This window comes from Gobio gobio, assembly GCF_949357685.1.
Source record: "Gobio gobio genome assembly, chromosome: 21".
In the NCBI taxonomy this organism is placed as follows: Eukaryota; Metazoa; Chordata; class Actinopteri; order Cypriniformes; family Gobionidae; genus Gobio; species Gobio gobio.
The window spans coordinates 13,724,911-13,739,544 of record NC_137117.1 but is presented as its reverse complement, the minus strand read 5'-3'; the positions used below and the strand labels follow the sequence as shown (position 1 = coordinate 13,739,544).

Here is a 14,634-nt window from a genome sequence, read left to right as displayed (position 1 = left end):
CCCTTAATCATACAGTGTAGGCAGGTTATAATCACTGAGATCCCAAATGTGAGGTAGTTAGAAAATTTTGATTTCCATGGTCTACATATGTGCATTTTAAGATATTCTGAACGCCATAAAATTAGATAACAATAGCTGGAAAACCATGTCAGTGGGCAGATATGACTGATAAAGTTTTTCCATTTTCGACAGTGAAGACATATGTTTAACTGGTATTTATATTATATTATATAGTTTTATGAATAATTTTTGTAGACATGTTAAGGCTACCAGGAAAGCTAGGTAACTAAATGTATTAAATTAATTTACAATATGCACACATTCATTACTATTAATCTTATGCCTAATCTGATGAAAACTGCTTTGTTAATATTTTTGTTTGTTAATTACACTCTAAAAAAAAAAAGGTTCTATATTGCACCAAAAATGGTTCTTGGCTCGTAATCATAGGGGAACCTTTTTTAGTGCTATATAGCACCAATTTTGGTGCTTCAGTGGTTCTTCAGCGGTTCTTCAGAGGTTCTTCACCGGTTCTTTGACTAAGGTGCTGAAATTTGGCGATTCAAACCACTGAATCGACTCGCTGATTCATAACGCTTCGAAGCTTCATGATGCCTTGTTTTGAAATCATCATCACTATGTAAGTCGTTATTTAGGGTTTTTTTGCGCACAAAAACGATTCTCGCCGATTCATAAAGTTATTGTAGAACCACTGTAGTGAGATGGACTTTGTAACGACGTCTTTAGTACCTTTTAAGGGTCTTGAGAGGGAACCGTGCCATTGTGCCAATGGAGGCCTTACAGAGCCATCAGATTTCAACTAAAATATCTTCATTTGTGTTCCGAAGATGAACGGAGGTCTGACGGGTGTCGAACGACATGAGGGTAAGTAATTAATGACAGAATTTTCATTTTTGGGTGAACTAACCCTTTAACATTTCTGACTTAAACAAGCAGCTGTCAAATATGAAATGTTTAGTTTATCTACATATCTCGCTCTTGACGTCGAGTCGTGCTGCTAAAATTCGCCCTCAGTAGCTTCTGTGCGTACATAAAGCCTGCCTACTCTGATTTGATTGGTTTTCGCAAATATTTTATATTGACGAGCGGTGACAGACCAATGAGGCTCAGATCAACGCTCAATGCCGCTGTTTCATATGTTATAAAGGTTAATCACTGATTTTTTAGGGGGGCTGGGCTGAAGCCCCCCCTACAAAGGGCCTAGTGATGCCCATGGTGTGAGGAGACAATGGTTGTGTCTGAAATCGCATATTCTCTTGAGTAGATACTTTTTTAAGTAAGTAATTGCTTTACAACCGCTGAAAAAGTATGTTACATAGAATGTGTGTAGTATGAATGTAATCTGGACTTACTACATTCGCCATGTTGTCATTATCATGTGACCTTCCAGTGTCAGTTGTGTTTCTTCACTGTCCTTCATAAATCATCTCCCGTGGCCTCATGTGATAGTCAAGTGTCCATCGTATGCACACTTCAGAATCTCGCCGGAAGAAGTAGGTCATTTGGATATACTAAATTTGTCACATACTGTTTATCGCCTGCTATATAGTAGGGAAGTATGCAGACAATGACACATATGAAGTTTGGTGTCAATATGGCAAACAGAGTCACAGCCTCAGAATCAGCTTGGCACCATACCATCAAATTTGTAGATGTTTTTATTATAAAGAACAGTTTTGGGTCAATCAAAATTCTTTTGATAACTTTTTGCCGGCATGGTCTGAAGATGCTCTGAGCCGATTTTTAAAAAGCAGGTTTTTAGAAAAAAAAGTTAAAAGGCGGACAGCAATTTCGACCGATTATGGCATAATTGGTATCATTGTACTCGGTATGACTCAAGGAATATATAAAACATTTTGGAGCAGACGTCACAGTTACGTACGTCACTTGCAGCTGCGCACGCATTGTGGTGGCAGAAAAACTGTGGTAACAAGTGGAGGAAAATGGGCAGAATCTATGGACTAAGAGAAAAAATATCTTGTGCGTTTATCCAAAGCGACTTGCATTGCATTAAAGGCATATTTTATGAAGTGCTCCTATTATCAAGGGGTCCTATTATGCTTTTCCACTTTTTCAACTTTAGTTAGTGTGTAATATTGCTGTTTGAGCATAAAAAAGATCTGCAAGGTTACAAAGTTCAAGGTCCAAGCATCAGAGTCCAACATCTCTGTTCCAATGTTTACTCCTGCTTGACTGAGTGACGTTGTTCAGGTCGTTTCCCGGTGGGAGGGATCAGGTAGCACAGAGGGGAGGGGTGTGCGTGTGGAGGGGCGGGATGAGTTTTTTTAAAATTCAGGCTTTCTCGACTGATTTTCAACATCGTAGACTACAGCTTTAACAGAATCCACTTTTCAAGGCTCGTTTGGACTACAATGCATTTTTTTCCCCTTTAAAAGAAGCATTACAAGAAGGGAATTGGGATGGGAATTGTGATGTTCTCAATGATGACCTTTGACCTTCTATCTCTGGGTCCAATCAGCAGACAAAATCATGCTCTACAATTAAAAAGTAAAAATGGTTGCAAATGTCTCCTGTGTTGACTAAAGTTCTAGGCTGATAACAGGAAGGTTGTAGGTTTGAATCTTGAGTGGTTTGGAGTAAAAGGGCCTTATCAGGGCTCGACATTAACGCTTGTCCGGGACAAGTGGATTTTTTGAAGGGGCAAGTGAAAAAGAATTTTACTTGGCTGACGGACAAGTATCCTGGTTAAAACGTCAAAACAGAAAATAACTAGGGAATCACCAAAGTGCAATAATGATTCTGCATCAGTTAGTGTAAGTGGAGATCGATAGTGTATAATAATATAAAACGAACTGACGTTAACAAGGTTGAGCTGTTGAGGCTCGCGCAGCCTCTCGAGGAAAAACAAATGAGCGCCGCTCATACAAAGAAACTCAGTTAACATACACGGTTAAAATTGTGTAGTTTTTATATTTATAACATATGATACAGTTTAATTTAAATTATAGATCAAATTTAAAAATATAAAATGAAAGCTGAAGCATAGCCTATATTTAATAAGATTATGGAAAAATGCCCTTTATAAAAAGGTAAAAATATCACAAATATACATATTTAAATATGTCAAAGGTGATTGAGCACTGGTGAGAATATTGCTTCAGAATAGATTATATTTACAAAACCCCCCCCAAAAAAACAAATCCGGACAAGCACATTTTTTACTCGGACAAGTGAATGACAGATTTATTTGTCTGAAGGACAAGCATGTGAACAGGCTAAATGTCGAGCCCTGCTTATCACACACCCGGCACAATGCGAGGGCAAGCGTGACGCAAGTGTTTTTTGCTAGTTTCAGGCCGACGCAGTTATCATATTCATATCCACCGCCACGTTGTTTAAATAGCAAATGCACTCTCGCCCATCTGTTCACCCATGGGCGTACTGGTCTGAAAACAAGGTGTGTTCAGGGGCATTGTTGGCGCGTTGCTATTTTGAGGCAACTGAAATCACCTGCGCCATTGACCATCAAAAAAACACAGTATTTTTGTTTTATTTAAAGGGCGTGTTAGTAATATGCACCTATAGACGGGTGCACAACGCACGTACACTCTGCTTATTACACACACAGGGACGCAGCAGCACACTCTATTTTTTATAATAAAAGCTTGCCTGTCGCTTTAAATGCTCAAGCTTGCTAAAGCGGGATGGATTTTGATTGGCTGTCAATATTTTTATAGTTTATCAACTGGGAAAAATCTTTCTGAAAGTCATTCTAACAATATAATTTCTCTGTAACGCTACCGTTATCGTTATAGTTGTGATGTTCTTTTACATCTAAGAAAGATTTTTAGAACTATATCTTTATCGTTTTTTAAGTTATCGTCCTTGGTGTCAATGGGGCTTTAGAGAACATTCAAAAGTAATGTTCCCATAATTGGTGCAAAATTATCAAATACAGAGACTTAATTTATAATAAAAAAATAAAAAATAAAAACTGGATGTGTTGAATGTTCTGAGAACATAACATTTTCATAACTTAATTAGATCGTTGGCAAAACATATTTTTGTTAGCTAGGCTGGTGTGTGATAGCGGAGAGCGAGCAGAAGTCATAAGGACGTAGCGCTCCAGGATGCAGTCTGGACCCCATAGACGATGGGTGGGCGAGAGCATGAGATGCGTGGGAGGGGGTGGGACGCCGTTTGCCAAGCGTCTCACCAGGCAACCGTGGAGGATGGTTGTATCATCACCCAAAAAATGTATCTTCCTGCATCATAATAGGAGAGGACTGTGGGTATTACATGTACAAAAATAGATAGTTTAGTGATTTATGATTATTTACAAAATTGACATCAGTACTTTACCAGCTGTTCAGTACGGTTTGGGTGAACAGCTGGTAAATTTTTTTCAGGCAGTTCTAGATCTCTTTATTTGTGCATTTGCCTTAAAGGTGCAGTGTGTAATATTTATCCATTGACAGAAATGAAGTCACCATTTTGCGGCACTATGTTTCTAAACGGACAAACTGCTCTACAGAGTGCTAGCTACTCTCTGCTGTTTCAGACGACGACATCTTTGTCCTGTGTCGGCCACCGTAGCTTCTCTATATGCTTTGAAAGGGAGCGGTGGGCGGTTGCAATTCGCAATCTCACTGCTAGATGCTGCTAAAATGTACACAGTGCACCTTTAAAAGGAGATTAAAAACATTAAGGGCCCTATTTTAACGATCTGAGCGCATGGTCTGAAGCGCATGGCGCAGGTGCACTTAAGGCATGTCTGAATCCACTTTTGCTAGTTTAACGACGGACAAAAAGGTCGGCACGCCCGGCGCATGGTCCAAAAGGGTTGTACCTTTTCTCTTAATGAGTCATGTGTGTTTTGGGCATAACGTGCAATAAACCAAACAGAGTCTCATCACCCATTTCCTTTAAAAGCCAGTTGTGCTCGCACCATGGCAGATTCGCTATTTACATGGCGGACGGATGGGCGCGAGTGCATTTGCTATTTAAACAACGTGGCGCTGGACCATAGACTGTAAAAAAAAGATGGACGTTGTGCCTTCACTTTCTTCCGTTGACGTAAGTGAAGCCGCCAGTGTTCAAATATGGTGCTGACATCTTGGGTCTCTTGAGTTTGCTCATGTAGTGAGGGCGAAGTGGATTCGCGATATCAAGGTCCCGCCCACACTCCCACCTAATCAACTTTTTGTGAAATTAACAGTTATGGAAATGTAGAGATTAAAGTTAAAGCTCCAATCTCCTCCCGAAGTTCCCGAAAAATGTCCATTAGTGTCTCAGTGACTACTTCACTCAGAGAAGTTGTCAATCACAGCTGTCAATCATAACGTCACAGCCAGTGTTGGGCACGTTACTTTAAAAAAGTAATTAGTTATAGTTACTAGTTACTTCTTACAAATAGTAACTGAGTTACATCATTATAAAAGTAACTAATTACCAGGGAAAGTAACTACTGTGTTACTTCTTTTTTTTTCTCTCTCAAATGTTCAAATATGTCAAATAACTTGGAGGCCCCAATATTAGATATGTTAAATGAATGAACTGGACATTAAATAGAATAAATTATTATTTAAACCATTGTACATTAATTTACACTATTGTAATGTTGCTGTGGGACAATGTGAGACACCTATCAAATTCAATACATTATTGTAAATATTATTGTAGACCTACTATAGTGTAAAGATTGTGTAAATATTATCAGTACTGTACTACTCTTTTGGTAGTGGAGCTCACGTAATCACCTGGGTTTTTTAGCTGCTAATTTTGTGGCGGCATGTGATGATGAGGTGCTTCATTAGATTAGAATTACTTGCCATCGACGTGGAGAGACTCTTTCTTCCTGGGCATAAGTTGCACGTTACATAAACATTCTTACCTTTCACCTCACAGAGGAAAAAGGTAGTGCTTATACTTCCAGTTTGACTTTTGAAGTCGTTGGAGTTGCCATCGCTCTGACTCCTCCTGCTCGTTGGTGTGTGTGACTGGGCATATGCGTGTGCGTGTGTGTCATAGGTGTGTGTGTGTGTGTGTGTGTGTGTGTGTGTGTGTGTGTGTGTGTGTGTGTGTGTGTGTGTGTGTGTGTGTGTGAACTCAACCTATCAACCTCAACCTTGTCTCCCACCCACCAATCATCATCAGTTATGTGTACCCCCCAACAAGCACGCCCGCACACACACACACACACACACCAACCAACCAACCAGAAAAAAAAAAACATTGCAGGTCCGACTGACAGAGAGCCTGTTCGGATGAAAACCGCTTCAGTGAGCTCAATTATAGTAACGCCACATTTTATTCTCAGTAACGCTAACGCCGTTGTAACGGGAGAAACAGTAAGTCGTTTCATTACTCGTTACTGAAAAAAAGTATTCCGTTAGTAACGCCCTTATTCCCGTCACTGGTCACAGCCCCATTTTTATAGCATCAAATAACTAACTAAAACCAGGCTTATTTAAAGAACGAACACTTGAACTAACATCAGTGTGATAAAAAGAGCCTAAAATGACAGAAACCATCTTTGGAAAAAATGTATTAGAAGTGTAATTTAATTGGTAAGTTTGTCTTTGTCCCATTACAATACATGGAGAGGGCAGGGTTTATGACCTATACTGCATCCAGTCACCTGGGGCAATCGAGACACTTTGGCTTCAGTTTTCAGGACTTGTGTGGCACACTTGCGTTGCACGTGAAAATACTAACTGTGTCAGGCCGAAACTAGCAAAAAACACTTGCGTTGTGCCTGGCATCGCATTGCGCCAGGTTAATGATAGGAACTTAATGTACGAACTAAAAGACGATAAAGGCATTGTTTTTGGCTAAATTAGTTCAAGGAAGCATGATATTTGAGTGTTATTTTAGTATCATTGAGAGTATTTATTAATATTTTGAAATAGTTTTTTATTTTAAAAAAATTCCGTTTTCATTGGAATTTTTGTTAAAGTTTTGAAAATTCTGTGTACATTCTGTGTTTTTGTCATTTTTATAATTTTTTAATTTTTTATGTCTATATAGTTAATATAAATTTGTATTTCGGTTTTAGTACATCAAGTTAAACTAAACTGCCTTGGCAACTAGCTTAAATAAAAGAAGTTTAAGTTTTGTTTCAATTTAACATTTATTTAATTTCAAGCAACAAAATAAATTTTTTTTTTATGGCTTTAATTTTATCATTTTTATTTAAATGCACCAATATGTACACTACCGTTTAAAAGTTTGGGGTTGGTAAGATTTTTTAAAATTGTTTTATTATTTAATTTGTTCAATTATTTTTATTCTCACCAAGGCTGCATTTATTTGATCAAAAAGTTCTAAATCAATCACTAAAATAAGTGCAATGCTCGATTTTATATTTATATTTCATTTTATATCACCAGCAAAATCATCAAGTACACTGTTATATCATCATGAATTTGAATATATTGGCCAGCCCTACTGTTCGGCTATGTGGATGATATGTTTTGACGTGTTTAACAGAACGGAGAGGATGTTTTATTGTGTGCAAAGTTGCACCAGAGGAAAAGCTTTGGCTTCTATTATGTTTGACATGCTAATAAGTATCAGCCACAGATAACTCAATAAGCCTCATACAAATCAGCCAGGAGACATTTCCCATGTTATCCATCACTTTGACAAGATACAGCACCGATATTCTAGTTATTGTTCTGCCGTTAAGCTTGTGCGCACTCACACATATGCAAAAAAAAGCTGTTAAAATTGCTTAAATACATTTATTTATACCCTGGACTGGAGAATAATAAACATCTGCAGATTTGCCCTAAATGGTTCACAGATCATGCAAGTAATGGCGGCAGTAAGATTTTCTTTCCGGCTGATCAAGATTTTGTCTGTTTTTGATATATCAGAAGCAGCGTGGAGGTTGTTGCCATTCAATTTTGCAAGACTGCACTGAGTGTATTAAACACACAAGCAATTTTCCCATTGAGTAATTTTCCCTGGCTGTCACAGTATGATTATTCTTGCCTTTCAACAGTCATCACATCTAACAATGTAAATAAGCGATGCCTGTAATATTCCTGTGCTCTGCATACTAAGTATCCCATTAGCAGACCTCTTATTCTACTCAAGTAGCTCAGTTATCTTATTCAAATAGCACTTTAATATATTGTGTGCGTGTTGTTGTGTCAAAGGAATCTCACCTTGCCTTAAAATTTTCAGAGCATCTTGGGCATTCTGCTCTTGAGATCTCCTTTTGCATTCCACAGATGAAAGATAAATAACTTCGAAAGACTTGAGTGTGAGTAAATGATGATTTTGGGAAAAAAGCAGAGGGCTGAGATCTTCAGAGCTCAGTTTTCTGCTTGATGAAGGTTAGCGATGTTAGGTTTGGAAAGTGTGCTCAGCATGTTACTGGCAGAATCACAGTCCTGTGACTCAGAGGCAATCTGGAGAAAAAGCCCTGGAGCAAAGCTGTGATCTCGCTGCGTCAGAGAGAAGTATAGGCTTGAAACTCACTGTTACCAGTGCTGCAGTTCAAAGGGTCGCTCTTTTCTCGCACACTCTTTCATTCTGTCCATCCGTGGTTCCTTAAAAGGAATAGTTCACCAAACCGAAAACTGTCATCATTTACTCATCCTCTTGTTGTTCCAAACCCGCTGATTTTCTTGGATGAGTATTGGAAATAGCACTGTGAACAATGAAATTCTGAGACCAGAAAACATACTATAAAAGAAGTAACGCACATGCTTTATTCCAAGTCTTCTTAAGTCATACAATAGTTTAAATGAGAAATTGACTGAAATTGAAGTCATTAGTATAGTCACCAAAAAATCATAGATTTTCAACCGTAGCACATCAAGAAGCATTGTCAATAACGGATATATACTTGTCACATACCAACAAAACTACTGTATTGCTTCTAAACACTTGGAATACAATGCAAAAGTCAAATGGACTATTTCTAGGGTACTGTTATAACACGGTTGTGCGCCATTCAGAAATGAATTGAGAAAACCTTTTAAATTCCTGAATTTTAAATGAATTTGAGTGCTTAAAGTGGAGCGGGCTGAGTAGGACTGGTTACATTAGCTTAAAGCCTTTGAAAGTTAAAAAGCAGATGACATAGATGACAAATACACTGATCAGGCATAACAAGACTACTTTCCTAATATTGTATCCTTTAAGTACTGTAAGTTGTGAGGTGGGGCCTCCATGGATCGGACTTGTTTGTTCAGCACATCCCACAGATGCTCGATTGGATTGAGATCTGGGGAATTTGTCAACACCTCAAACTCATTGTTGTGCTCCTCAAGCCATTCCTGAACCATTTTTGCTTTGTAGCAGGGCACATTATCTGCGGAAAGAGCCACAGCCACTAGGGAATACTGTTTCCATGAAAGGGTGCACATGGTCTGCAACAATGCTTAGGCAGGTGGTACATGTCAAAGTAACATCCACATGGATGGCAGGACCCAAGGTTTCCCAGCAGAACATTGCCAAAAGTATCACTGCCTCCGCCGGCTTGCCTTCTTCCCATAGTGCATCCTGGGGCCATGTGTTCCCCAGGTAAGCGACACACACACACCCGGCCATCCACGTGACGTAAAAGAAAATGTGATTCATCAGACCAGGCCACCTTCTTCCGACCATTGCTCCATGGTCCAGTTCTGGTGCTCATGATAATTCATCAAATTGAATTGAATTGAATTGATGCTCTGTGTATTCTGACACCTTTCTATCAGAACCAGCATTAACTTCTTGAGCAGTTTGAGCTACAGTAGCTCGCCTGTTTGATCGGACCACACGGGCCAGCCTTCGCCCTCCACGTGCATCAATGAGCCTTGGCCGCCCATGACCCTGTCGCCGGTTCTCCACTGTTCCTTCCTTGGAGCACTTTTGATAGAGACTGACCACTGCAGACCAGGAACACCCCAGAAGAGCTGCAGTTTTGGAGATGCTCTGACCCAGTCGTCTAGCCATCACAATTTGGCCCTTGTCAAACTCGCTCAAATCCTTACGCTTGTCCATTTTTCCTTCTTCTAACACATCAAGCTTGAGGACAAAATGTTCACTTGCTGCCTAATATATCCCACCCACTAACAGGTGCCGTGATGAAGAGATAATCAGTGTTATTCACTTCACCGGTCATAATGTTATGGCTGATCAGTGTATATAAAATCACACTAATGAATTAAATGGGAGACGTTTTTTATGATGTTAAATTTTTGAGCTAGCCACAATATGCTTTACTTTAATGGAAATTCCTTTTTCTTCAGTTTTGTTTGACACAAAAAGTAAATTATCTTTCTGGATGCACTATATTTTAACACTGTTCAGATGTTTTCTTTGCCTAGTCTTTGGAAATGGGCAACTTTGTTCATCAGCTTAAAAAGCCACCAGTTGCTATTTTTCAAAGACGTACGTTCCTCTTCTTCCCAACCTCTTCTTCCTGTCACTGTGTGGAGTTTGTTGACCCCTTACTCTCATCCACTTATTCTCATGTCACTCCTTCTTTGACACTCAAGCCTCCTTAAGATAAAGGCCGGCATGAGAGGAAGATAAAGGCAGTATAGGCAGCGGACGCTCTTCAGCAGCACAGTGGTTGGCACACGATTAATTTGACAGGTCGGAAACAAAAGGCCAAGCGTAATCATTATCTCGTGGCGACTGACAGTGCAGGTGCTTAATAAGCATGCAGTGACACACTCGCTTCCTGATTTTAGCAATCCGAAGGCTCCCATCTTGGCCGATGATTGGTGCCTGAACACACAGGGCCGCAGACACTAATTTGTAACTTGTGAACCCATTACAGCTTAATCATGGTAATTGATTTAATTAGTTTGGACACTGGCCATGGAGGGTATGAAGCATCTGGGAGCAGTGTTGTGCGCCATTCGGAAATGAATTGAGAATGACTTATAAATTCCATTTGAATTCCTGAATTTGAATTGGGTTGCAGACAGGATGCTAAACAGGAGGTGACAGACGTCCCAGTTTCTCGGTTTTTGGTGTTCTGTCCCCGGAAATGTCTCTGTTTTACATTGCAAAAAAGCTTGACCATCACACAGCAGTTATAGGCACAATCCCGCAGTGATTATTTTCACCAACAGATGGCGCTGGGAGCTACTACACCGCTACTTCATGAAGACTTTAACGCTTACAAGGTAGTAACATACTAACTATTCATGTTAAATTAAAGTAATACTGTTTGTATGTGCTTTATAACAGGGCCTCAAGAGGGTAAAAAGAGTGCAGAAAAAAGGCTGAATCCGAACTCGCCCCCTATACCCTCAAATAGTGCATTATTTTAGGGCCGCAACCACCATAGGCATTGAGGGGGACAAGTCCTCCCCAATAATTGGAATAATTGGATTTCAGATTCAGCCTTGTTTCTGCATCTTCTTCGCCTGTGTTTTTACCCAGAGATATGTCATAGCGCCGCCTACCGTATAACAGTGAAAACATGGAAAGCCGGAAAATTACGTCAATGGCAAAGTTAGAGTTAAATATCATCTTACTAACACATATTATTGGGAAATATAGAGTGACAACAACTGATATTTAGAGTGGTCTTTTATTGTGGCCAGCCTAAGGCACACCTGTGCTATAATCATGCTGTCTAATCAGCATCTTGATATGCTACTCCTGTGAGGTGGATGGATTATCTCGGCAAAGGAGAAGTGCTCACTAACACAGATTTAGACAGATTTGTGAACAATACTTGAGAGAGAAATAGGCCTTTTGTTTACATAGAAAAAGTCTTAGATCTTTGAGTTCAGCTCATGAAAAATGGGGGCAAAAACAAAAGTGTTGCGTTTATAATTTTGTTCAGTGTATATATGCATATTTGACAATTCGTACACAATTAGAATTTATTTACATTTTATTATTGACCATGTTATTTTAACTTTTAGAAGGGCAATCTTTTTAAAGACAAACTATGAATGTTGTTTGAAAGTTTGGAAAAAAATTGAAGCATTGAAGATACTGGATGGATGGACGGACAGACAGATATATTCGTTTTATCATTTGGATTGTGGTTCACATTGCGGCATTGCAAGAAAGGTGTCTAAGGTTCAAAATACTCCACTTGTTGTGTAGGTGAACATTTGAGATGAGTTCGAAAAAGAGGTGTTGGAAGCACTTGAGTTATTCATTTTCACACTCTTAGTTGGATGGGGAGGCTTCCTGTTGCGGGCTATCACAGGCTAGGTTGTTGCGTGCCAAAGACATTATGTTAACTTGTTTCGCCAGGGTTCATTCACCAGCAGATCCCACGCAACAAGTCAGAACATAAAGCATCCTTCTGAAGGATCCAGATGCTCCTGGAAACAGCAGATGAAAGTGATGCAGATAAGGCCCTGTAGGGTGAAAATCAAGAAATGCAAATGATTGGTCAGAAGTTTGAAGGTATTAGCATGAAAACAGCTGAAATAGCATCAGGTGAACTCCAGAACAGTCTTGTCCCTCGTTTTGAACAGTGTGTGCATTGGAGACGGCCAACCAAATCAGGGCAATTGACGACTGCACTCTTGAGTCTTCCCCAAAAAATAAACAGCAGGATTATTGATTAGCAGAACCCGGAAGGTTTGTGTCCATTAGAAAGTACTTTTTAGTGCATTACAGAGGAAGAGGGACACGAGTGATGTCATCAGCCCAGCCCAGCATCTCACGGGCAACCACTTATTGTAATAGCATTCTCCTTACCTCTTCCGGATAGGTTTTTCATTTTAGTGGCTGTGTAGATTAATCTCTTTGAAAGTGTCCTAAAATGTTTTTTCTTGGTATGATGTGACAGACAGACAGATAGAAAGACACACAGATCGAATGACAGACATATAGATAGATAGATAGATAGATAGATAGATAGATAGATAGATAGATAGATAGATAGATAGATAGATAGATAGATAGATAGATAGATAGATAGATGATAGATAGATAGATAGATAGATAGATAGATAGATAGATAGATAGATAGATAGATAGATAGATAGATAGATAGATAGATAGATAGATAGACAGAAGGATAGATATATAGATGGACAGATATATAGATGGACAGATAGATAGACGGACGGACGGACAGATAGATAGATAGATAGATAGATAGATAGATAGACAGACAGACAGACAGACAGACAGACAGACAGACAGACAGACAGACAGACAGACAGACAGACAGACAGACAGACAGACAGATAGATAGATAGATAGATAGATAGATAGATAGATAGATAGATAGATAGATAGATAGATAGATAGATAGATAGATAGATAGATAGATAGATAGATAGATAGATAGATAGATAGATAGATAGATAGATAGATAGATAGATAGATAGACAGATAGACGGACAGATGACAGACAGATAGATAAATAGATAGCTAGATAGACAGACGGACAGAATAGATGTAATAGAAGTGTTTATAGTTTATAGTTAGAGACCATAAAAGTGCACTAGCCTCATCAATCGTAATGCTTTGATCACTAATCTGACGTCCTCCTCTCGCTGAGCAGGTCACTCTCTGAGAGGAAGCGCTGGACTACAGGCATGTGACAGCCGCTGAGGTGGAGGTGGCCGGTGAAAGATGACTTTACTGGCAGGGGATGGTTCGGATTACGACTACAGTGCTTTGAGTTGCACCTCGGACACCTCTCTGAACGCTCCGCCCATCCAGGAGAAAGAGGCCCTAAAGGGCGTTTATTACAAGCGTGCGCAGCGACTACCTCCGACTGACCCCAACATCACAGATGCGCTCCATCCCGACGACAACGGAAACCTGCTGTCCTGTGGCCAGCGGCTGCATGTCATCATCAACGTGGGCGGCCTCCGGTACCAGCTTCCCTGGACCACGCTGGACGACTTCCCGCTCTCGCGCCTGGGCCAGTTGCGTCTGTGCAGCAGTTTCGACGAGATCATGCGGGTGTGCGACGACTACGACGTGGTCCACAACGAGTTCTTCTTCGACCGCAGTCCCTGCGCCTTCCGGACCATCCTCACCTTCCTGCGCGCCGGGAAGCTGCGCTCTCTGCGTGAGATGTGCGCACTGTCGTTCCAAGAAGAGCTGCTCTACTGGGGCGTCCCGGAGGAAAACTTGGAGTGGTGCTGCCGGCGCCGCCTCATTCAGCGTGTGGAGGAGTGCGATGAGCTAGAGCGGGAGGAGGACGACGAGGTCGATGAGGATGACACGGAAAGCGGTTTGGCCGGGGAGTCTCGTCTTGGCCGCTGCATGGGAAAACTAAGAGACATGGTCGAGAAGCCTCACTCCGGCCTGCCGGGGAAGATCTTCGCCTGCCTGTCGGTCCTGTTTGTCACGATAACAGCCATCAACCTGTCCATAAGCACCATGCCTGCTATGAGAGAGGAGGAGGAGACTGTAAGTATATCCACTTCTCCTGCCATCTAATACCCTTCAAAAGTTTGGGATTTATTTGAAAGAAATTCAACTTTTACTCACCAAGGATGCATTAAATTGATCAAAAGTTGACAGTAAAGACTTTTATAATGTTACAAAAGATTTCTATTTCAAATAAATGCTTTTCTTTTGAACTTTCTATTAGAATCCTGAATTTTTTTTTATCATGGTTTCTATAAAAATGTGAAGCAGCACAGCTGTTTTCAACATTGATAATCATAAATGTCTCTTGAGCATGAAATCATATTAGATGACAGA

General features: G+C 40.2%; 1 protein-coding gene across 2 annotated transcripts in view; it reads left to right on the top strand.

Annotated features, from left to right (window-relative positions):
- Positions 1–14,634, top strand: part of kcng1 (potassium voltage-gated channel, subfamily G, member 1) — a 42,034-nt gene that overhangs the window by 14,548 nt on the left and 12,852 nt on the right. For both annotated transcript variants that reach the window (XM_079801822.1, XM_079801823.1), the window contains one exon: positions 13,478–14,337. In XM_079801822.1, coding sequence (XP_079657948.1) covers positions 13,549–14,337 — 789 coding nt within the window. In that variant the 5' untranslated portion in view covers positions 13,478–13,548. The remainder of the gene's footprint in view (positions 1–13,477; positions 14,338–14,634) is intronic.